The following is a 22,835-nucleotide window of genomic DNA, read 5'->3' on the forward strand; positions in this document are numbered from 1 at the left end:
CCCTATAGCATATTTTGCTGGTACATACGGCGTCCTTATCAAAAATAATATTGTTACAGTGAAGTGAAGGAAGAAGTTGAATTGGACTAGAAGAAGACGAAGTCTAGCAGTTGCCTGAACGCCATATACACCATTTGTAAATATACATTATTTTACACTCGTGGGCCTGCTTTCTTCCTGCAACATTTTGGTGGAGGTGCGACGTACAATCACGGAACTTCGCAGCGGACGTCATCTGCCTGCCGCCACAATGGCAAATCAACCGACAGAAGCGACAACGCCTCAGCAGCCGTGCCAACGGTCATCCTCACTCATCCGCGGGACCCGGGGACATTTTGGGGCACGGACAACGCCGACGTCGAGAACTGGCTTACGATGTACGAGCGAGTGTGCGACAACAACAGGTGGGACCCAACAATGATGCTAGCAAACGTGATATTTTATCTGAGGGGAACTGCGAAGCAATGGTACGACACACACGAAGCTGACCTAACGAGCTGGGATGTCTGCAAAGAAAAAATGCGAGACCTGTGTGGCAGACCTGTCGGTCGTCAGCTGGCAGCAAAAAAAGAACTTGCGTGCCGCGCTCAGACGTTCACAGAATCTGATGTCGTGTACATAGAGGATGTGCTGGCCCTCTGTCGCAAGGCTGATGACAACATGACTGAGGCAGACAAGATTGGTCATATACTGAAAGGTATTGCAGACGATGCCTTCAATCTCCTGATGTGCAAGGATTGTGCCACTGTGGATGCAATTATAAAGGTGTGCCCGCGCTTCGAACAAGCGAAGGGCCGACGCGTCGCTCAAGCTTTCGACTGATTGCCGAATACCGCCGCGACATCTTCTTGCGAAGACCCGCCGTGTTTCGTTCAGCCCACAGGACCGGAAGAAATAACGCGCATCGTTCGCCATGAGCTTGAGGCCATGGCCCCGGCTCCAGTTCGTTCAGACTGCCGGGAAAGCGTGCCCGCTATCTGCCTTATACAAGCGGTCGTTTGGGAGGAAATAGCAAGTTTGGGCATTCCCTCTCTCTGCTCGGTCCGCCATACAAACACCTACCAGATTTCTCCGGCCGCTCGCTCCCAGACGCAAAGCTTTCCGCCACTCCGTCGCAACCCAGCTGACCGGCGCACAGCGGATGATAAAACCATCTGTTTTAATTGTTCCGGTATTGGACACATCGCCGTCATTGCCGCAACCACTGGTCGTCGCCTCCTCGGTGGTCGTCTCCGAGTCTCTACCGCCAAGTACCAGGCAATCGTACTTTCTCGCCCTATACGCCGACTAGGAACATCAGAGCCAACAATGCTCCACCAAGATCCATCCGCTTCCAGTCTCCGCAAGGTCGTAGGTCCCGTTCGCCTCTCGTTCACCGCTTTTCGTCCCCCTCTGCAACCGATCGCTTCGCTTCTGGAAATTAGGCGGTGCAGCTCCCGGAGGTGAAGCTGCAACTCCAACCCGGCCCGCAAATCCTCCGTTGACCCTGCCTACATGTTGCGGGCACGGCACGCATGCAAGCATGACTTCCAACGTGTTCGTATTTGCTTGTCTGCAGGTCCCTTTTCTCGTCGCCGCCACGAATTCAAGTGCCATCGCCACACACTGCAAGCCGGAGCGGCAATCGCTGTTACCAAATCATCTGGATGTACTGCAGACGCAACTACTGGGCACGTGCGACGGCGATACGTATATCGGAAGCATTCACCAATCATCGACGACCAAGTCATGGACCGATTCCTACTTAAACAAGCCCCCGGACCCCCCCGGACTCAGTTGCGGGCACGGCACGCATGCAAGCATGACTTCCAACGTGCTCGTATTTGCTTGTCTGGAGGTGACACACGACACTTCCTCACTTAGGAGTAATCATTTGTCACTGATTGTCGTGCCGTGCTCCCGCACTCTAGCGCTGCTTGTATGTGATTGTTGGTCTGTATGTCTCAAGCTTATCACAAGTGGTGATGTCGAGTTGAATCCGGGCCCTGGTTTGACTACAGATGAAAAACTTGAACAGATTATGCAAACGTTGAAAGACCAGAGCAAGACATTAAGTGACATTAAACGTGATCAGAGAGCAGTTCAAAAAGAAGTGAAAGAAAATGGTGCCGCCATGAAACTTATTGAAGACCGCTTAACTAAACTTGAGTCTTCTTTTTCTAAACTTGAAGACACACAGCGGACGATGTCTCGTCTGAATGAAACAGTCACAGTGCTATCAAGAAAAGTTGACGATATGGAAAATCGCCAGCGCAGCAATCACCTTATCATCTTCGGTTTGCCTGAACAAGACAATGAAACACAGGCAGATTTATCGAAACTGACGCAGGACAAAATATTTTCTGTGATTGGTACTTCTCCCCGGAGCATTGAGCGCATGCACCGTCTTGGAAAAAAGCAGTCAAAAGCACGACCAGTTATTTTCCGGCTGTATGACTACAAGGAAAAACAGGAAATTGTGCGCAACAGTCCCAAGTTGAAAAGCATGAACGTATCCATAATCGATGACTTCTCAAAGAGCGTGGTGCACAGGAGAAAGTGCCTATGGGAAAGCGTTAAAATGAGAAATCGAGTGGGAAGCGAGTGCGCCTACCTTATGACATGCTTTACGTGGACGGCAAGACGTATTACTGGGATGATACTTCCACACGTAGGCCCTGTCGGGAGCCGCGTCGTCATGACGAAAGTAGCAACATAGACGGCAGAGAAAAGCCCTATGAGAGGGGAAACAGCTCTGACAGCAGCCACGAGTGTCCCTGATAGACTAGTAGTTTTAAACGTCAATGCTCGGAGCATATGCAACAAATTTTCACTTTTGGAAGCTGTCCTCTTGGAACATGAACCGGATATCGTAATTGTAACTGAAACCTGGTTAAATAAATCAATCTAAAGTGCTGATTTCCTTCCTCCGAACTATACGGCTTGTCACAAAGACAGAGGATCCAGAGGAGGCGTGTTGCTATTGTTTATAAAAGTTCAATGGTCTTCGTTGAAATTTCATCCCCTCCAGAACTGGAGTGTATTGTGGGTACCACAGAGATCGGTGGTCTGTATCTTGTAATTGTTGCAGTATATCGCCCCCCTGGCACCTCCGAAGAATACATGCTATTGCTGAATGATTTCTTACTTGAAAAGTTTGGCAACAGCACCTGTACGATTATAATGGCCGGAGATGTTAATTTCCCAAATATTGACTGGGTATATTATCGGGAAGGTCAAAATGATGAGGCCGTGTCTCGTATTCTTCTGAATCTGACTTTTTCCCTTGACTTAACACAAATAGTAACTACGCCCACACGAACCCACGAATCGGGAGAATCACTACTTGATTTGGTGTTTCTAAGCAGATCTGTCACACAATCCAAGCACTGGTGTGAAGTCTTAGAAGGAATTTCTAACCACAAAATGGTGATCACGTATGTCTCTACCGCATATACCCGAGCAGAAAAGAATAAAACTTTCCTAGTCTCCGATTTCTCTAAAGCAGATGATGTTGCAGTATTGGACCATTTAGAGGAAAGTTATGATGATTTCAGTCATTTTATTTCGCTAAATACTACGTCAGTAAATGATGCTTGGGAGAAGTTTAAAAGTGTCGTATTGAAATCAATAGCACTATTTGTTCCCAAGCGCCCCAAAAAAGTTAACAGAAAAAACCCATGGATTACGCGGAGAATAATTCATAAAAAGCGTCTCCTGAAACGAATGAGGTCTATAAGATTCTCTACAAGAACACGTCATTGTATTCATTCCGCTTCACAGGAACCTAAAATGGAAATTATTAAAGCGAAACATTGTTACATGAATAAAACACTTACCAATTTTATTAAATCCTCTCCGGGAAAATTTTGGAGGTACATTTCAGGGCCCTAATCCGGCATTCAATTTCTGACAAGTGAAAAGAAGACTAACACGGACAGCTCTGAAATGGCTTGCCTCTTTAATGAATATTTTGAATCGGTCTTCACACGGGATGATGGTTCCACACCCCTAACAGTACATTCCAGTAGGCATTGTATATCTGAGCCAACTATTAGACAGGACGGCATTTTGAACCTGCTCCTTAAACTACATGAGAAAAAATGTCCTGACCCTGATCAAATTCCCAACGCTTTTTTAAAGAGATACGCCGAGTGGTGCTCATGTTTCCTTTCGGATATATATACTAAATCTCTAGAATCTGGCGAAGTTCCGAGAGACTGGAGGCGGGCTAAGGTAGGACTGATTCACAAACAGGGTTCCAAACATGACGTCACTAATTACCGGCCAATCTCTTTGACAAGTACATGTAGCAAAACGCTAGAGCACATCCTTACTACCCACCTAACTAAATTTGTGGAAGAGAACGACATCTTGGGTAAAAATCAGCATGGCTTTCGCCGAGGGTACTATTCACTCTTCTCACTATCACACAGTCACTATTCTCCCTTAAGTTACGCATGAAATAGGTCAATGTATTGATGGAAGGGGTCAAATAGATATGATCTTTATCGATTTCCGCAAAGCATTCGATAGAATATCACATAGAAAGCTGCTTATGAAGCTGTCTCATTTCTTAGGTAATACCCAGCTATTCCAATGGATTGAGGCATATTTGTCACAAAGGGAACAATTTGTTTCATTAAATTCTTTTAGCAGTACCAATAAACCAGTTCGATCGGGTGTGCCGCAAGGATCTGTTATAGGCCCTTTACTTTTTTCCATCTATATTAGTGATGTGGGAGCAGGTTTTTCGCCGCAAATATCCATCAAGCATTATACAGATGACACCATTATATATGCTAAAATATGCACTCATAAAGATCAACAGGAGCTTAGTAACCATTTACAAAAAGTCAGTCTCTGGTGTGATGAATGGCAAATGGAATTGAATGCATCAAGAACTGTTTGTATGCGTATGACGCGTAAAAAAGATCCTTTAATATTCCCCTACAGCTTTAACGGTGCCGAATTAGTTGAGGTTACGGAATTTAAATACCTAGGAATTCATCTCACACATGATTTGAACTGGTCGGTACATATCGACATCATCTGTAATAAGGCCATGTGCACACTTTGGTCGTTACGACGAAAAGTTCACGACGCCACACCAGAGGCAAAAGCAATGGCCTACAAAATGACTGTACTTCCTGTACTGACTCATGCGAGCCATGTTTGGGAGCCGTACACTCAGCAGAACGCGCTAAAATGTGAGCGCGTACAAAACAGGGCCTTGAGGTTTATTTTTAACTCATACGCTAGAACCCAGTCCGTCAGCGAACTTAGAAATAGAGCTGGCCTCATGACTGTCAAGCAAAAAAATGCAGCTTAACAGGCTGACATTCTTTTTTCACGTATTAAGCGGAGACTATAAAATAAACTTAGAAAAACACATCACATTAGAAAGGCCTGCTAACCCCAGAACAAAGCATCCAAAACATATTAAAGCACTTAATTGTAGAACAGAATCCTTCAAAAATTCGTTTCTGGTTCGAAGCATAGACGATTGGAACAACTTGCCACATGATATTGTAGAATGTACTGATTTACCATCTTTTGTAAAGGCTGTTACGAATTATTTGTAAACGGTTGAGGATACGTTTTATTGTTAGCTGTTTGTCGGTTGCAGTTGTTTCGGCGCGCTATTTTTTCGTTGACCAATATAGTGCTATAACTTATTCATTGTAACTCATGTTGTTTCTTGCTTCAAATTTGTTTATATGCTGTGCCTTCCTAGCCTGATTGCTTTGTATTGAATTGTTTAAACATCTACTAGGTCTATCTTGATGACAGCAATGTAACCGCAACTCCTGTTTGGCTTATGCTGACCGTATGAATGAATGAATAAATAAATAAATAAATAAATAAATAAATAGATAAATAAATAAATAAATAAATAAACCTACTGGACATTGAAGTTGATGGCGTTCCTGTTAGATCTCTCGTTGATACAGCAGCGCAGCTTTCAGTTATGAGCGCTGCTCTACGCCGAAGGCTGAAAAAGGTTCTGACACCCGCCATACCGGGCACTGTGCGAGTCGCCGATGGGAGTACGTCACCTGTCCTTGGAATGTGCACAGCACGTGTGACCATTGGGGGCCATTATACCGTTGTTTTATTTATCGTCCTTGAACACTGTCCACACGACCTAATTCTCGGCCTCGACTTCCTTTCGAAACACTCTGCCCAAATTGACTGCTCCGCAGGTGTTGTCCAGTTGGATTTGCCGCTTTCTGCCGACGCAACCGCTTGTGCTTTCCGCCGCTTATGTTCTGCTGAATTTGCAAGGCGGTCTCCACAGGCGGCTACAAATGTCCTTCCTCCTGACGCCCTGTCCTCCCGTACCTGATGGCGAGTACATCGTGTCGCCGTTTACTGACGTGGTTTGGTCGCGCAATATTGCACTACCAAGCACCTTAATCCGGATCCGCGTAAACTGCGCTCGCGTGCGCATCCTCAATTTTGGATTTTCGTCGCATGTGCTGCCACACGGTATCGCCATAGCGCATATCACTCCTTTGGAAGAATTTCAGATTTCTTCTTTGACATCTGAATCCTTCCTCAGTACCAACGGACCTTTGTCACCCACTCTCTCGCATTCGACGCCTGCGGACGATGTTTCTAAGATGATCGCCCCTGACCTTCCTTCCGAGCAAACAACAGCTCTTCGTCACCTCATGTTATCTTATCAGGACATCTTTGATTTGGACAACCGTCCACTTGGCCAGACATCTGTTGCCACGCATCGCATCAACACCGGTGACGCCAGCCCCATTTATAGGCGGCCATATCTTGTCTCTGCAACAGAAAGGGCCATCATACAGAAAGAGGTAGACAGGATGATGGACAAGGACATCATTGAACCTTCCAGTAGCCCGTGAGCATCACCGGTTGCCTTACTAAAGAAAAAAGACAACTCGTGGCGCTTCTGCGTTGACTACCGTCACCTCAACAGCGTAACAAAGAAGGATGTTTATCCCCTGCCTCGCATTGATGACGCTCTTGACTGCCTTCACGGATCCCAATACTTTTCATCAATTGACCTCCGCTCCAGCTATTGGCAGATTAGCGTCGATGAGATGGACCGCGACAAAACCGCCTTTCGTCACACCGGACGGTCTGTACCAATTTAAAGTCATGCCCTTTGGATGATGCAATGCGCCAGCTACATTCGAGCGCATGATGGACTCTCTCTTGTGCGGCTTGAAGTGGTCTACATGCTTCTGTTACCTCGACGATGTGATTGTGTTTTCGCCGAACTTTGAGAGCCACCTGCGGCGCCTCACAACCATACTCTCCGTGTTTCGCAGAGCTGGCCTTCAGCTAAACTCCTCCAAGTGCCATTTCGGTCGCCGTGAAATTAACATGCTCGGCCATCTCGTAAACGCCGCCAGAATCCAACCTGATCCACAGAAAGTTCACGCCGTGCGAAATTTTCCTGTATCTTGTTCAACAAACGACGTCCGTAGTTTTCTGGGCTTATGCTCTTATTTCCGGCGTTTTGTAGAGAATTTTGCCGACGTTGCTCACTCTCTCACTGACCTTCTTAAGAAAGACGTCTTTTTCTCTTGGGGACCACTGCAGGAGAAAGCCTTCTCTACCCTCATTGAGCGACTTACAACTTCCCCGATTCTGTCATACTTTGACCCTTCTGCGCCCACTGAAGTACGAACTGACGCGAGTGGTCATGGCATCGGCGCTGTCCTCGCTCAGCGTGAACAGGGCCAAGACCGTGTCATCGCTTACGCTAGCCGCCTTCTTTCCACGCCCGAGCGAAATTACTCCATTACTGAGAGAGAATCTCTCGCGCTCGTATGGGCGGTCGCGAAATTTCGACCGTACCTTCTTGGTGGGAGGTTCTGCGTCGTAACCGATCATCACGCCCTCTGCTGGCTCTCCTCTTTGAAGGACCCAACTGGACGCCTTGCACGTTGGGCATTGCGTCTACAAGAATATACATTTTCTATTATGTATAAGTCAGGGCGCCTGCATAAAGATGCTGACTGCCTGTCCCGCAATCCCGTCGATCAACCGAACGATACCGATGCAGACTCGGACATCAGTGTTCTATCCCTCTCCGGCTTCCTCCATATTGGCGACGAGCAGCGCAAAGATCCTGTTATTCGAACACTTATGGAACGCCTAAGCTCTCCCCACAATGACCCGTCCCTTCGGATGTTCACCTTGCGCGATGGAACTTTATACCATCGCAGCGTTCGTACTGACGGCCCGGAGCTCCTCCTAGTCGTTCCCAAGCACCTTCGACTCGCCGTGCTCCAGGAACTTCACGACGCTCCTACTGCTGGACATCTGGGCATCACTCGTACATAGGACCGCCTGCGGCGCCACTTCTTCTGGCCCGGCATTTATCGCTCTGTGCGCCGTTACGTCGCTTCTTGCTACCTGTGTCAGCGCCGGAAGACACCTGCTATGCCTCTCGCTGGTTTGCTTCAACCAATTGATATACCTACAGAGCCCTTCTTCCGTGTGGGCCTCGACCTCCTTGGCCCCTTTCCAATTTCCATCAAAGGAAACAAATCGATTCCTGTAGCAACCGGTTATGCCAAGAGATATGCCATCGCACGAGCGCTGCCAACCAGGTGCGCTACAGATGTCGCCGACTTCTTACTATACGACGTCATCCTGCACCACGGCGCCCCTCGCCAGTTTCTGACGGATCGCGGCCGCTACTTTCTGTCGAAAGTCGTCGATGATCTGCTCCGCTCCTGTTCTACAGAACACCAGATTGCTACCGCCTGCCACCCTCAGACAAACGGCCTCACCGAGCGACTCAACCGCACACTAACTGAAATGCTCGCCATGTACGTTTCCGACGATCACCGCGACTGGGACGTCGCTTTACCATACATCACTTTCGCATACAACTCGTCCCGTCACGACACTGCCAGATTTTCACCATTTTACCTATTGTATGGCCGCAACCCCACCTTGCCCCTTGACACGTTGCTACCTTCCGCAGTACAATCACCCAGCACTGGTTACGCTCGCGATGCTATTGACTTAGCTGCCCAGGCCCGAGCCGTCGTCCGTCATCGCCTCACCGTCTCGCAAGCTTCTCAAAAGCGACGCTACGACCTTCGGCACCGAGATCACCATTTTTCACCTGCTTCCCTTGTCCTTCTCTGGACGCCTTCACGTCGCGTTGGCTTGTCGGAAAAACTACTTTCGCTTTATTCTGGTCCGTACCAGATCTTACGCCAACTATCCGACGTGACATACGAGATCGCCCCAGTCGGTCAGCCTTCAGTGCCTCCCAACGTAACCAGCCATGTTCACGTCGCCAGACTCAAGCCCTACGTCCCCCCATTAAATGAGGCCCTATAGCTTGCACCGGGACGGAGCTACCCCGCCGGGAGGGTGATGTTACGGTGAAGTGAAGGAAGAAGTTGAATTGGACTAGAAGAAGACGAAGTCTAGCAGTTGCCTGAACGCCATATTCACTATTTGTAAATATACATTATTTTACACTCGTGGGCCTGCTTTCTTCCTGCAACGATATTCTTGCAGCCCAGCGTAGTTGGCCGTTTACGACGCTCCCATGTTTCGGACTCGGCATTGCCGAGAACGTCGCCGATCCGTATCGCAGTTTTGATATCCCCGTCTCAAAAATGCGATTCACGCACTATCTGCTTGGATGCCAAATAACCGGGAAAATAAGCGGACGCACCGAAAGGCTATTTAGTCCTATTGGGTGAACACCAGAGCCCTGTTTTCCTGTCGGCATCAGCGGTGTGTGCGCACGAAGTTCTGTTTTAACCTAGCTGCTATGGGCAACCTGTTAAAATGCTCCGCTCTTGTCCCAATGCACGTAGTTTCAATTGCCTAAAAAAGCTGCACTGCTTTTTCTTGCGCAGCTGCTACCTACTTCTGCTGGCTGCACGATCTACGTGCCTCGTGCACGAAGTGAGGAGCTGGTGGGCCTCGTAGCAAGCAGTGAGGGCGATGGCGTCGTACCAGGACAGCGGCCGCAGCGTGCTGGTGGCGGTGGCCTGCAGTTGGTGCCTCTTCTGGACCATGATCGTGAACCGCAGCGGCGGCATCGTGTTTGTCACCATGATTTCCGAGATGGGCGCCTCACGCCAGGCCGCCTCGTGGCCCTTCTCGCTCCTTGGCGCCGTGTCCAACATATTCGGTGAGCACGCAAGACTTTATTCAGTAGTACACGTTTGCGAAAAACTGCCTTAATAAATTTAGAGACTTGAGATAACGTTACGTTATCAACAGACAACATGGCAATCAGCACTCGAATACAACCAGAGAAATTGCTGAGACATGGAAAGTACCCTTGAACTGAGTATGGTTTCCGAGAGAAATGCTTCTAAGTATTGAACAATTTTAAAAAAGATGAGGGAATATAGGATAATCTCCGCGCTTACCGAGAGGATGGCGTCCGCACTAGGCACACCAGGCACCGCACACCAGGCACCTTACGGAGACATGGAGCTCCGTGGCCGGTTCGACGCCTCCCTCTCAGCCGGCCGCGCATAGATCACGTGCGTACCGATCGCCCAAGGTTCCGCGGGCATTGTTTAGTTCAAATCGAGCGAACTCGACGGGCTCTAGAGACTAGGAAAATCTTAAGCACGTGCTAGCCGAGCGGGGGAAGCTTAGCGTGGGAAGATTGCCCGAGTAACTATCCCGAGGACTGCGGCTCACGAGAGCGAAATGCCCTTGTCTAATTATAATAACCCTAATAGGACTACTTTCGGAGAGAGAACGACCCAGAGGGCTGTACTACGAGTGCTGTGACTGATAATTTTCCATATATATATATATATATATATATATATATATATATATATATATATATATATATATATATATATATATATACATATATATATATCGTGAGCCGCAGTACTCGGGATAGTTACTCGGGCAAGCTTACCACGCTAAGCGTCCCGCGCTCGGCTCGCACCTGCCTAAGCTTTTCCTAGTCTCTAGAGCCCCTCGAGTTGCCTCTCATCGACGGGCGGCCATTTTTCCATGAGAATTGACCATCGCGGAGAACATCAGTCTCTTACCACGTAAGTACCAGGCTCTGGACAGGAGCTATGCCGCTTCAAGATAACTTGGGGCCTGACGGACCAACCGGCTGAGCTCTCTCTCCGGGCAACATCCAAGTGTCACGAGTTCAAATCCCCTGTTCTCTTCCTTTTTCTGTTTTCCTTTCTTCCTTTTTTTATGTCTTTTCTTCTAGTTTATCACTCAAAAATAATTTCTCCTCTATTCTTTATGGCCACTCATGTACAGGTCATGAACTACCAGGTCTCTCCAGTTGAGTGCCATCTGTGCGGTTTAACAGAGATCAGATTGGTCGACCTCGACTGATCGAAGAATGTACCACTGTAGGTTAAATGAGACGTACAACTCTTGCCGTGGCGAAGAGGTAGAGTATCCGCCTCGCGTGCAAGAAGACCGTGGTTCCAATCCCAGTGCCGCTCAATTTACCACCGGATAAAAAAATATCCGCGTGTGGATAAAATCGCATAAACAGGCCTGGAGTGCCGCCTGATCCCGGTGACCAGAACCGGTAACGCACTCTCTCACCAGAGCAGGATTGGCCACCCTGGTGCAGTACTTGGCCACTGCCTCCTATATGAATACAACAATCAAACCCCGGCCCTCAGTTCCCAGCAGCCGCGATGCAACTGACCACGGCGGCGGTCAGACCTGTGAAGCAGCAGAGGGTGCTCAGAATCCCTCGCTCCGGACAGGCCGCCATTGGAATCTGAACCTGGCAACGTTTAACTTTAGAACGTTATCTAGTGAGGCGAGTCTAGCAGTGTTATTGGAGGAATTAGAGTGTAGTAAATGGCATATAATAGGGCTCAATGAGGTTAGGAGGAAAAAAGAAGCATATACAATGCTAAAGAGCGGGCGCGTCCTGTGCTACCGGGGCTTTGCGGAGAGACGAGAACTAGGAGTCGGATTCCTGATTAATAAGGATGTAGCTGGTAATATACAGGAATTCTATAGCATTAACGAGAGGGTGGCAGGTCTTGTTGTGAAACTTTGTAAGAGATAAGAATTGAAGGTCGTACAGGTCTACGCCTCTACATCCGCTCATGATGACCAGGAAGTCGAAAGCTTCTATGAAAACTTGGAATCGGCGATGGGTAAAGTCGAAACAAAATACACTATAGTGATGGGCGACTTCCATGCCAAGGTGGGCAAGAAGCGGGCTGGAGACAAGACAGTGGGGGAATATGGCATAAGCTCTAGGAATACCAGGGGAGGGTTAGAGCTTGCAGAACAGAATAATATGCGGATAATGAATACCTTCTTCCGCAAGCGTGATAGCCGAAAGTGGACGTGGAGGAGCCCGAATGGCGAGACTAGAAATGAAATAGACTTCATACTCTGTTCTAACCCTGGCATCATACAAGATGTGGACGTGCTCGGCAAGGTGCGCTGCAGTGATCATAGGACGCTGCCATCATACAAGATATGGACTTGCTCGGCAAGGGGCGCGGCAGTGACCATAGGATGGTAAGAACTCGAATTAGCCTAAACTTGAGGTGGGAACGGAAGAAACTCGTACATAAGAAGCCATTCGATGAGTTAGCGGTAAGAGGCAAACTAGAGTAATTTCGGTTCAAGCTACAGAACAAGTATTCGGCATTAAGAGGAAGCTTTAGCTCAAGTGCTCCTATCTAAATACATGTAAAAGGAGAATTCGTTTTGCTCGCCCACCACTGCACCAAATTTGACGAGGTTTGTTGCTTTTAAAAGACAAACTTAAAATCTAGTGACTGTTGGTTTCGAATTTTTGAGTTAGATCGTCAATTTTTTATTAAAAATTGGCGAAAATCGAAAATTTTCAAAAAACGAAACTATCAAGTTTACAACTCTCTAACTTAACCACTAAAAATGATAATACAATTCTGTGAATTGCACCTAATAGTACATCTAAAGCGGACAAAATTGATATGTTATACATGAATATAAAAAAATTTAATCATAGGGAAATACAACTTTTGCAAAACCGTTGTAACCAACGTAACAAATTCACGTAAGATGTAAAATGACATATTGAATTTGTCCGCTTTGAATGATCTAATGGATGCCGTTTACAGAACCGCGATATCCTTTCTTGATGCAGAGCTATGAATTTATAAACTTCGTGCTTCTATTTTTTTCAAACGGTCAAATATTTGAAAATCGTTTTAAGAAAATATAAGCCCTAAATCGAAATTCCGCTTCCAACAGTCACTAGAATTTAACTTTCTCTTTCAAATGCGACAAATTTCATCAAAATCGGTCCAGGGGTTATCTCATAAAAACGTTTTTGCGTTTTACATGTATTTGAATAGGCCGCGTCGGAGTTGGGCCCGAGCTAAAGCTTCCTCTTAACTCAGGAAGAGGACCTTAGTGTTGAAGCAATGAACGACAATCTTATGGGCATCATTAAGGAGTGTGCAATAAAAGTCGGTGGTAACTCCGTTAGACAGGATACCAGTAAGCTATCGCAGGAGATGAAAGGTCTATCAAGAAACGCCAATGTATGAAAGCATCTAACCCTACAGCTAGAATAGAACTGGCAGAACTTTCTAAGTTAATCAACAAGCGTAAGACAGCTGACATAAGGAACTATAATATGGATAGAATAGAACATGCTCTCAGGAACGGAGGAAGCCTAAAAGCAGTGAAGAAGAAACTAGCAATAGGGAAGAATCAGATGTGTGCGTTAAGAGACAAAGCCGGCAATATCATTACTAATATGGATGAGTTAGTTAAAGTGGCTGAGGAGTTCTATAGAGATCTATACAGTACGAGTAGCACCCACGACGTTAATGTGAGTGCGAATAGTCTAGAGGAATTTGAAATCCCGCTAGTAATGCCGGAAGAAGTAAAGAACGCCTTCGGGAACTATGCAAAGTGGGAAGGCAGCGGGGGAGGATCAGTTAACAGCAGATTTGTTGAAGGATGGTGGGCACATTGTTCAAGAAAAACTGGCCACCCTGTACACACAATGCCTCATGACCTCGAGCGTACCGGAATCTTGGAAGAAGGCTAACATAATCCTGATCCATAAGAAAGGGGACGCCAAAGACTTGAAAAATTATAGACCGATCAGCTTACTGTCCGTTGCCTACAATGTATTTACTAAGGTAATCACAAATAGAATCAGGAACGCCTTAGGCTCCTGTCAACCAAAGGACCAGGCAGGATTTCGTAACGGCTACTCGACAATAGACCATATTCACACTATCGATCAGGTGATAGAGAAATGTGCGGAATATAACCGATCTTTATATATAGGTTTCATTGATTACGAAAAAGCGTTTGATTCGGTCGAAACCTCAGCAGTCATGGAGGCACTACGGAATCAGGGTTTAGACGAGCTATATGTAAAAATACTGAAAAATATCTATAGCGGCTCCACAGCCACTGTAGTCCTCCATAAAGAAAGCAACAAAATCCCTATAAACGAAGGCGTCAGGTAGGGAGATACGATCTGTCCAATGCTTCCCACTCCAAAGGAGTGGGAAGAATTGGGGATAAGAGTTAATGGATAATACCTTAGTAACTTGAGATTCGCTGATGGTAGTGCCTTGCTTAGTAACTCAGGGGACCAATTGCAATGCATGCTCACTGACCTAGAGAGACAAAGCAGAAGGGTGGGTCTAAAAATTATAATCTGCACAAAACTAAAGTAATGGTTAACAGTCTCGGAAGAGAACAGCAGCTTACGATAGGTAGCGAGTCACTGGAAGTGGTAAGGGAATACATCTACTGAGGGCAGGTAGTGACCACGGATCCGTATCATGAGAGTGAAATAATGAGAAGAATAAAAATGGGCTGGGGTGCGTTTGGCAGGCGTTCTCAAATCATGAACATCAGGTTGCCACTATCCCTCAAGAGAAAAGTACATAACAGTTGTGTCTTACCAGTACTCACGTATGGGGCAGAAACCTGGACGCTTACGAAAAAGGGCTCTGCTTAAATTCAGGACGACGCAACGAGCTATGGAAAGAATGATGGGTGTAACGTTAAGAAATAAGAAAAGTGCAGATTGGGTGAGGGAACAAACGCAAATTAATGACATCTTAGTTGAAATCAAGAAAAAGAAATGGGCATGGCCAAGACATGTAATGAGGAGGGAAGATAACCGATGGTCAGTAATGGTTACCGGCTGGATTCCAAGGGAAGGGAAGCGTAGCAGGGGGCTGCAGAAAGTTAGGTGGGCGGATGAGACTAAGAAGTTTGCAGGGACAACATGGGCACAATTAGTACATGACCGGGGTAGTTGGAGGAGTATGGAAGAGGCCTTCGCCCTGCAGTGGGCGTAACAGGGCTGATGATGATGATGACACGTTCGCCCGGATCGGACTTTTCCTAATAGTATCTCACCAAGGCAATCGTGACATTCGCTGTAGATGCGCCGACTGTACTCTCACCGATGCCGAAATGGCGGATCGCCTCTAATGTGTATTTCGATATGATAGAGGTATGGCTATAAAGGGACGCGCTTTGTTCGATGCGAAAGTTTTCTATCAGCTCCTGCGGAGTTTACCAGCCGCCGTAGCTCAGCGTAGTTTATAACGTTGTGCCCCCGAGCCCGACGTCGCTGGTCCGATTCGCGACCGAAACATGATTCTAATGGGGGTGCGATGCGAACATTCTCGTGCACTTATACTTCATCATCGTCAGGCTACATTATGTTCGGTGCACCACGAAGGCCTCTCCTAGCAATTTTCAATTAACACTGCCTTGCCCTACCTGATTGCAACTTGCTGCTACAAATTTCCCAAACTATAAGCACCCCGCCTAATTTTCTGCAGTTCTCGACTGCGTGTAGCTTCCCTTGGCACCCATTGTGTAACTCTCGGGTGCACCGGTCATCTACCGTATGCATTACATGGCCTGCCCAGCTCCATTTCTGTCTCTTGATAACTTGAATATCAGCTTACCTTAACTTAGATGTGCGTAAAGAGCCTCAGGTGCTACAAAGTATTCCGGAGTAACATTGATTAACGGTTGCGTCCGGGCTAGATGGAATAACATGCCTGTGTTTAAAAAGCAGCGCTGCAAAGTGGAAGCACAGAGGCGAGAATAGCATAATAAATTATATACATACGAGTCCATAAGTGCGATTCCTTTATGCCGTTGTACTTTTCGTTGTTCAACTTTGCAGCACTACTATTAAACACAAGTATTCCGGAGTCTCTAACTACGGTGCCTCTCTTAGCTCAGGTGTTTTGAGAAATTAACCCCACAACTTTAATTTTTATGTGTAATGTGGACGCTTTCTGCTTATAATATATACTCCTAGAAAATCAAGACTCACATAAGCAGGCTTAGAGTAACAAACGGAGAAATCGCTCATTATGGTACGCAATTTTGTGAGAAGGCTTTCGGAACAACTAATATGCATATCCAGCGTGTCTAGAGTGGTCGAGCATCCGGTGGTCCGGCTGCGATCTTCGCCAGCGTCGCCTAGCGGTAGCTGCTGGGCTTGAGACCCGTTGGCTACGCTTGTCGGAACGTACGTGTGGCTTGACCATTCGTGGCTTTTTAAGACGGTGTCAGCCTGTTCGCGCAGCACGCGATTCGATAGCTTACATCAGATTACCATAGTTTGGAAATAAAATGTGCAGATCAAAACCACGAGAAGGCTGCCAGTGGCCATGCCGTGTGCGCGGTCTTGGCGCTCTTAGCCAAGAGGTCTCGAACGCAGAAGCCACCGCGAGGGGTCGGTGGTGCATTCCGCAGCAATCCAGAGCAGTGCGACTCAGACTGTACGTGTTAGAATATCCGTCAAGAGTATAGTCGTGAAGTGGGTAATTGAACGCTGTAAAAGTGCCCATCTTCTGCACGGCATTTTGCAGCAGCATAGGGATTACGTGCGTGCTCGGCAAAGCGGCAAGACCCGGAGGCATCCTCCATCTGACCGTCGTGGCCACGGGGGGTTTGGTTTATTAGTGCAGTATACGCATTGCGAGTCCACTTCACTCGGAGAATAGCCCACTGAAGGTACTCTCTAAGTACGGTAGAGTAGGCACTGAAATCCTCACTTTAAGAAACAATTGATCCGCTTGAAGTCTTACATTTGTTGGAATGAGGGCACTTGGGTCCCACTTGTTCATTACAGAGCAGAGCCGCAGTCACCAGCAAATCTGTAGTGGTTGTCGAGCGTCGGTCATTTCTACATCATCGTGCCGTCGTCGTCCTCACGGAATTTCAATGCCTTGCAATGCAATGGCGAGAAACGCCGAGATTGACAGACGTACGAGCACAGTGCGCACTCCAGTGTGAGCACCGTCTGCTACGCTAGCTGTTCACTTCAGGAGTGCAGACTTCGTTATTTGTGAGCATGCGTCGTAGACAAAGAATACCTTACATGCGCTGATAAATTTATTTTTTCTGCTTGATTCAATGCCATGATTAGAGATAAAATTAGAGCGAATAAAAGAATGAATGAACGAATAAACCAATGATTCCGTTTTTATTGAAAAACGGCTAACCCTGTGGCCTATTTTGGGGGGCCAAGAGAATTCGTGGATGAGAATGGGTGGAAGGGCAGGGGTTAACAGATGACGACGGTCAGTCAGCTGTGTGCGTGCGCTTCGCAGTCTGAATAACAAATAAGAATTGACAGCAAATGACAGAAGAATGGAAAGCCTACCGCAGATAGCGCATCATAATTGTCCATGGGCTCTGCTTCACGTCGGTGTTTGTGCACGGGACCGCGCAGATATCTCTTGCAGAGCGCGTTCCTCCTGAGGCAAACTGTGTGGCAGACGGCACTCGCAATGGAGTGTTTTGAGCGCTCACGCGTACTATCCAAGGTCGATCCAAGTTAAATTCGCAAAGGTCGCGAAGGCGAGGCTGAAATGTGTTTCTATACCAATAAGAAGGTTATGTTATGGTCGTGCGATTACAACGCGACTACATTTCGCGGGGTAAGACACCAGTTGATAAATATCATGCGTCCATTACGTCACAAATGGAAACGCTTGAAAGAATGTACACGTGACGTCATTAGAACGGGGAAACGTAAGCTTTCTCCAGTTTGCTCGTAGCGTGCGTGGTGAGGTATGCCGAGATGGTATTTATTTATTTATCCATACTGTTAGCATACATGCCAGAACAAGAGTCGCTGTGTTGGGCACAAATAAAAGTGTTATCAACGTGAGTACAAACAGTTGTTTTACGAAATGCAAAAGCAAGATATTTTAAAAGCCAAAAACAAATTCACGAACGAAATGATATCGTACAATACACATATTAGCACAACTCTGCAGAACATAAGTAAGCGAGCAAGTACATTTGAGCACGTAGTTTTTCAACATTTCGTAGTGGCATGGAGTACAATAGGTAATTTCGCTCAACAAAGCCTCCTCAAATATTTTAAAATCACGAAATAGTGCATTACCATTCGGTAACTTGTTCCATGTATCGAGAGCCCGCACAATAAACGAATTTTTTTATAAAACTCTGTGTTGGTGCCTCAAAGGCTCTGTGGTTACCGTGCTATGTGCACGAACGTGATGTGTTCATGGATATGACTTATCATGGATATAATCCATGATAAGTCACAGTTTTTTGTGACGTGAATGCTACATATTTGTATTCTGACACACGGCAGTGCGGTTCTTCATGAATCGCTTAATGAAATAACGGAGGCTTGTTCTTTCGAGCAATTGGTATAAAAACGGTTTTGCTCGGTTTCAACTCCATTTTCCATTTCTGACTCCAGCAGCCTATCAACCATAAGCTTGTAAGTTTTTCCTGATCATAGCTAGAATGCACCTTTGAGTAGCTAACTGTATCATCCAGGTGATGCCTAATAAAAGCGCTGGGCGAGAAACCGCTATTCATATCGTTAATATATAGCGCGAACAGCAGAGGCCCTCTCACAGAGCTCTGGGTAACCCCTGAGCTTACCGCTCGCCTCGAACTTGTGGCGCCTTGCATGCAAACCAGCTGCTCTCTGTTTGTCAAATAGGCTGCAATTCACTTTGTGAACGTTTCGTACTGAAAAATAGTGCTAACTTTATGTCTAACAACTTGCGATGCGGTATTTTGTCAAATGTTCTTCTGAAATCAAAAAAGTTCCATGAAATGAAGACAAAATGAACCTGTCTTCTAGCCTCAACGATTTCATTAATGAAATGTTGCTTCAGTGAGATTGGTCTTGGTAGAGTAACCCTGCCTAAAACCATATTGTTAGTTGCCCATTAGATTGTGCTCTACAATAAAATCTCTTAAGTGCTTCGCAAGTACATGCTCCAGTGTTTCACAGCATGTGCTTGTGAATGACGCGGGCTTATTCACGCTAGTTTTAGCGTCTCCTTTATGAATCGGTATTTCTTTCACACTTTGCCAGTCTTTAGGAAGTCCTCCTGTTCGCAAAGATTTGTTAAGTATGCAAGTGAAATTATAGGAGCAGCACTCAGCATACTTTTATAAAAAGTCATTTCGAATCCCGTCCAAGCCAGTTGATTATTTTAGATCAATGTTTTGAATCAGGTTAAAATTGCCTTGTTCAGTGACCACAATATCAGTTATTAGCATGGCAGGTCAAAACACGCTGTATTCTGCTAAAGTGCTGTGATCGTTCGTATCGTAAAAGTTGATTCCAAATAATCATTAAGAGTACATGCTTCTCGAAATTATCAATAACAATGCAGTTCTCGCTATTTAAATACAGATCACCCGATTCTTGAGTTGATGTATAGCGCCAAAATTATGCGGCGCCGTCTTAATAAAGCAGGTTAGTGATTCATTCATGCATCGCTGTCTTACAGCGCCCAACGCAGCTCCGAACGACGGGGAGCGTCGTCCCGTCATCATGTTTTACAGTTTATTAACATCTTGTCGACGCTGCATGAGCATAAGTTTTGGCGAAATTCATAGATTCTTCCTTTCACACCTTTACTATCGATCAGGCATATACCGTTTTATTAGTGTCTGTACTATTTCTCAAAAACATTTCGACGCATCTTCCTCTGTTGAAGTTTCACGTTTAAAATTGCCATATTCAACATCGAGGTAGCCCAGAATTGAAGTATGCTCAGTTCTTCCATAATTATGCACAAATACAGTCATAGTTGTAGGCACTTGATGACGCGTGCTTAATAGGTGAAGTATAGCATTTTGTGATCTGAAATTCCCTCGATGACGTCACAAGTGCACTAGCGCTGAGCTAGAGACAGGCTGAAAGAAACAAGTAGTGAAGCTCCCTTTTCATGAACCCTAGTGTGCGCTTGAACGAATCGAACTAAGTTGAGCAACAACACGAGGTCCCGGAGTGCATGGGTTGAAAATAAATCAACTTAGGCTGGTTCATATTCTTACTAGTCAATATGTGGGAGGTTTAAATCACCAGCTATTATAATTTGTCTGTTTTATTTATCAAATGTACACCCTAAAAAGTCATTTAAAGAGAGCATGTATTCTCCTGATGAATCGGGAGGACGATAAACTGCAATGAATGTGAACGTAGTGCCTTCTAAAATTGTGTCGAATACGCACATTCAATTTCTCCTGGCGAGGACCGTCTAGTGCACAGAACGGACCTTTTATAAATAAGTGTTGGGCTCGTGATTGTGGGGTCGTGGGTTGAAATGTCGCAGTGGCAATTGTTTGTAATTTCGCTGCGTTATTTCTTTTCTGCTGTACTTGTTCTGCTGTACTTGCTCTTTTGCCAAATGCTTCACCACCGCACCTGACACGGAGGGCTCCTGCCAAGGAGAGCGAAGCGACCCGTTGCGTAACCCAGGGGTATAGGGTGGGGGCTTTCCGTAGATGCCGCTTAAGCGGCCCCAGACCAAGCAATAATGACGCGCTGTTACTTTGTTACTGTGCGCCCCAGTGAGACGCCCTCCCCCCCCCCCCCCCCCGCAGCCGTCAGATGAGAAGCGGAACTGTACACATAACATATGATAGAATAAAATATGGCCGCCTCAATCCACCAGTGAGGGGGCCCGACAAAATAGTTTATACACTAGTATGACGGGTCGCCTCAGTTTATTGAGTGTCTTTCACTAAATTGTATGTTTTAGCTATGTCTTCAGAACCAGAGAATGTTTACAGGGTGGCATGGCGTGCTGTGCTAGCGAAGGTGACAAATTCTAGTGAACTATTTTCAGTTTAGTGGTTTATTTTGTCTTGACACAGAAATAACAGATGTGTGTTGATACCGATGTCAGATGCATGCAGTACTTAAAGGGACTCTTAAACGACCTTGTACTAGCATACTGAGCCGTTAGGATAGGTTCTTTTGATCATTAAGCGACATATTTAAGCGCTCCGTCTAAATTGTAATTTATTGTGCAGTTTTAACAATGAGCATAGCTACTGATCGCAGTGGCGCGACTCTCCCGAGTTTTCAGCCGCCCCATTAAAATCTACGGAGCTGGCGCGCGTGACGTCAGTTTGACTAGCAATCTGATTTTCTACTGAGCTTGCGTCGTCAACAATTTCTCCAAATCTACGGTTGTCAAGAGTTAATAAAAAATAGAAAAAAAGAAACGAAATAAGGAAGATAACAAAATGAGATGGAGATTGCACGAGGTGGGGCAGAGGAAGCGACATAAAGATGTGACAAAATAAGGAATTCGCCAAACAAAAAGCGGCATATATCAACGAAGAACCTGCAAAATGTAAGTGCAGATAAGTGACCAGTGCTGCGAAAGTACACGTAGCAGTAGAGAGCAGCCTAGCTACGTTCTGTGACAACGGGTAGAAGGAGCTGGAGGCCAGACGGGACGGATGGCTCATGGAGACGGCGATTAGTGAGAGCAGCGGGCACCCCAGTGGATACCTCAGCTACACACGGACGTCGACGTTTCCGAGACTCCCTCCGGCTGCGATCCGCAGGATAGAGGAGTCGGCCGGGCTATTGAGGCGCGGAGGTCGCTCCAAGGTCCTGACCTTCTGGCCAGAGGAACCGTGGATCGGATGGCGGAGACGGCGACGTCCAATCCGCGACGCAATGGCGGGCCCCAACGAATTTCGGCAGAATAGGCGACCACGAAGCCCCTCAGGGGCGTATGTGTCAGAAGGCATTTGGTTGGTTGCAACTCCAAGCACCCGAGCACATGAAGGTTGGCCCGTCCCGCCTTTAACAGTGCGTGGCTTAGGCGCGTCCGAGGAAAAGGGGAGCCGATGCTGAGTGTTTGTACTTTTAAAGACCCTCGGCGGAGGCAACACACCCATTTGGCCTCACCTTCACTAGACGACAAACACGGTCTGACCCACCCAGGAGAAATCGGAAGTTGCCTTTTTCTCTTCTCCTCTCCAAACTTCATCTTTCTCGCATTTTCAATCTTTCCTATCTTCTCTTATTTCTTTTTACTTCCGATCTTCCCGGTAGCAAAGGATAACCTTGTGTGTGTAGCTAAACCAGGTTATATAGCACGTAGTAGTGACGGCGAAGAAAGCAGCAAAACTGTGAATGACGAAAGTAACATTTTATTGAGGGAACCAGTACACCCCCATTTTGGCTACCTTTCAAGAACAACGATAGCGGCGAACACAGTCGACAAGTCATTTTCTGCTGCCTTAGGATAGGCCATAGCTATGTCACACACTCTATCTGTTGACCGGTACGGAAGCTTCTACATACTCTAAATGTGGCGAGACACTGCCCGTGCTCCACGCAGTGGCGTAGCTAGGTCGCCTGGCACCCGGGGCCCATAGGTCTTCTGTCACCTCCCCCCTCACGGGTGTAGTGGAGGAAGGCGAGGATATCAGCAATTTCCGGCTGTCTTCAGACGTATGACCCGCCCCCCCCCCCTCTGGCCCTTGCACCCGGGGCCCACGCCCCCCTCCCCCCCGCTCCCTTTGCTACGCCACTGCATCCACGTCTTGCTGGAGTGTCG

The 22,835-nt window shown here is 46.7% G+C and overlaps 1 protein-coding gene across 1 annotated transcript in view; it reads left to right on the forward strand.

Moving 5' to 3' along the window:
• Nucleotides 1-22,835, forward strand: part of LOC142573022 (monocarboxylate transporter 12-like) — a 158,298-nt gene that overhangs the window by 29,944 nt on the left and 105,519 nt on the right. The window contains exon 2 of the mRNA XM_075682516.1: nt 9,855-10,132. Within this exon, the coding sequence (XP_075538631.1) occupies nt 9,943-10,132 (190 nt within the window). The 5' untranslated portion in view covers nt 9,855-9,942. The remainder of the gene's footprint in view (nt 1-9,854; nt 10,133-22,835) is intronic.

The sequence above is a fragment of the Dermacentor variabilis genome, chromosome 2, assembly GCF_050947875.1.
Source record: "Dermacentor variabilis isolate Ectoservices chromosome 2, ASM5094787v1, whole genome shotgun sequence".
NCBI lineage: Eukaryota > Metazoa > Arthropoda > Arachnida > Ixodida > Ixodidae > Dermacentor > Dermacentor variabilis.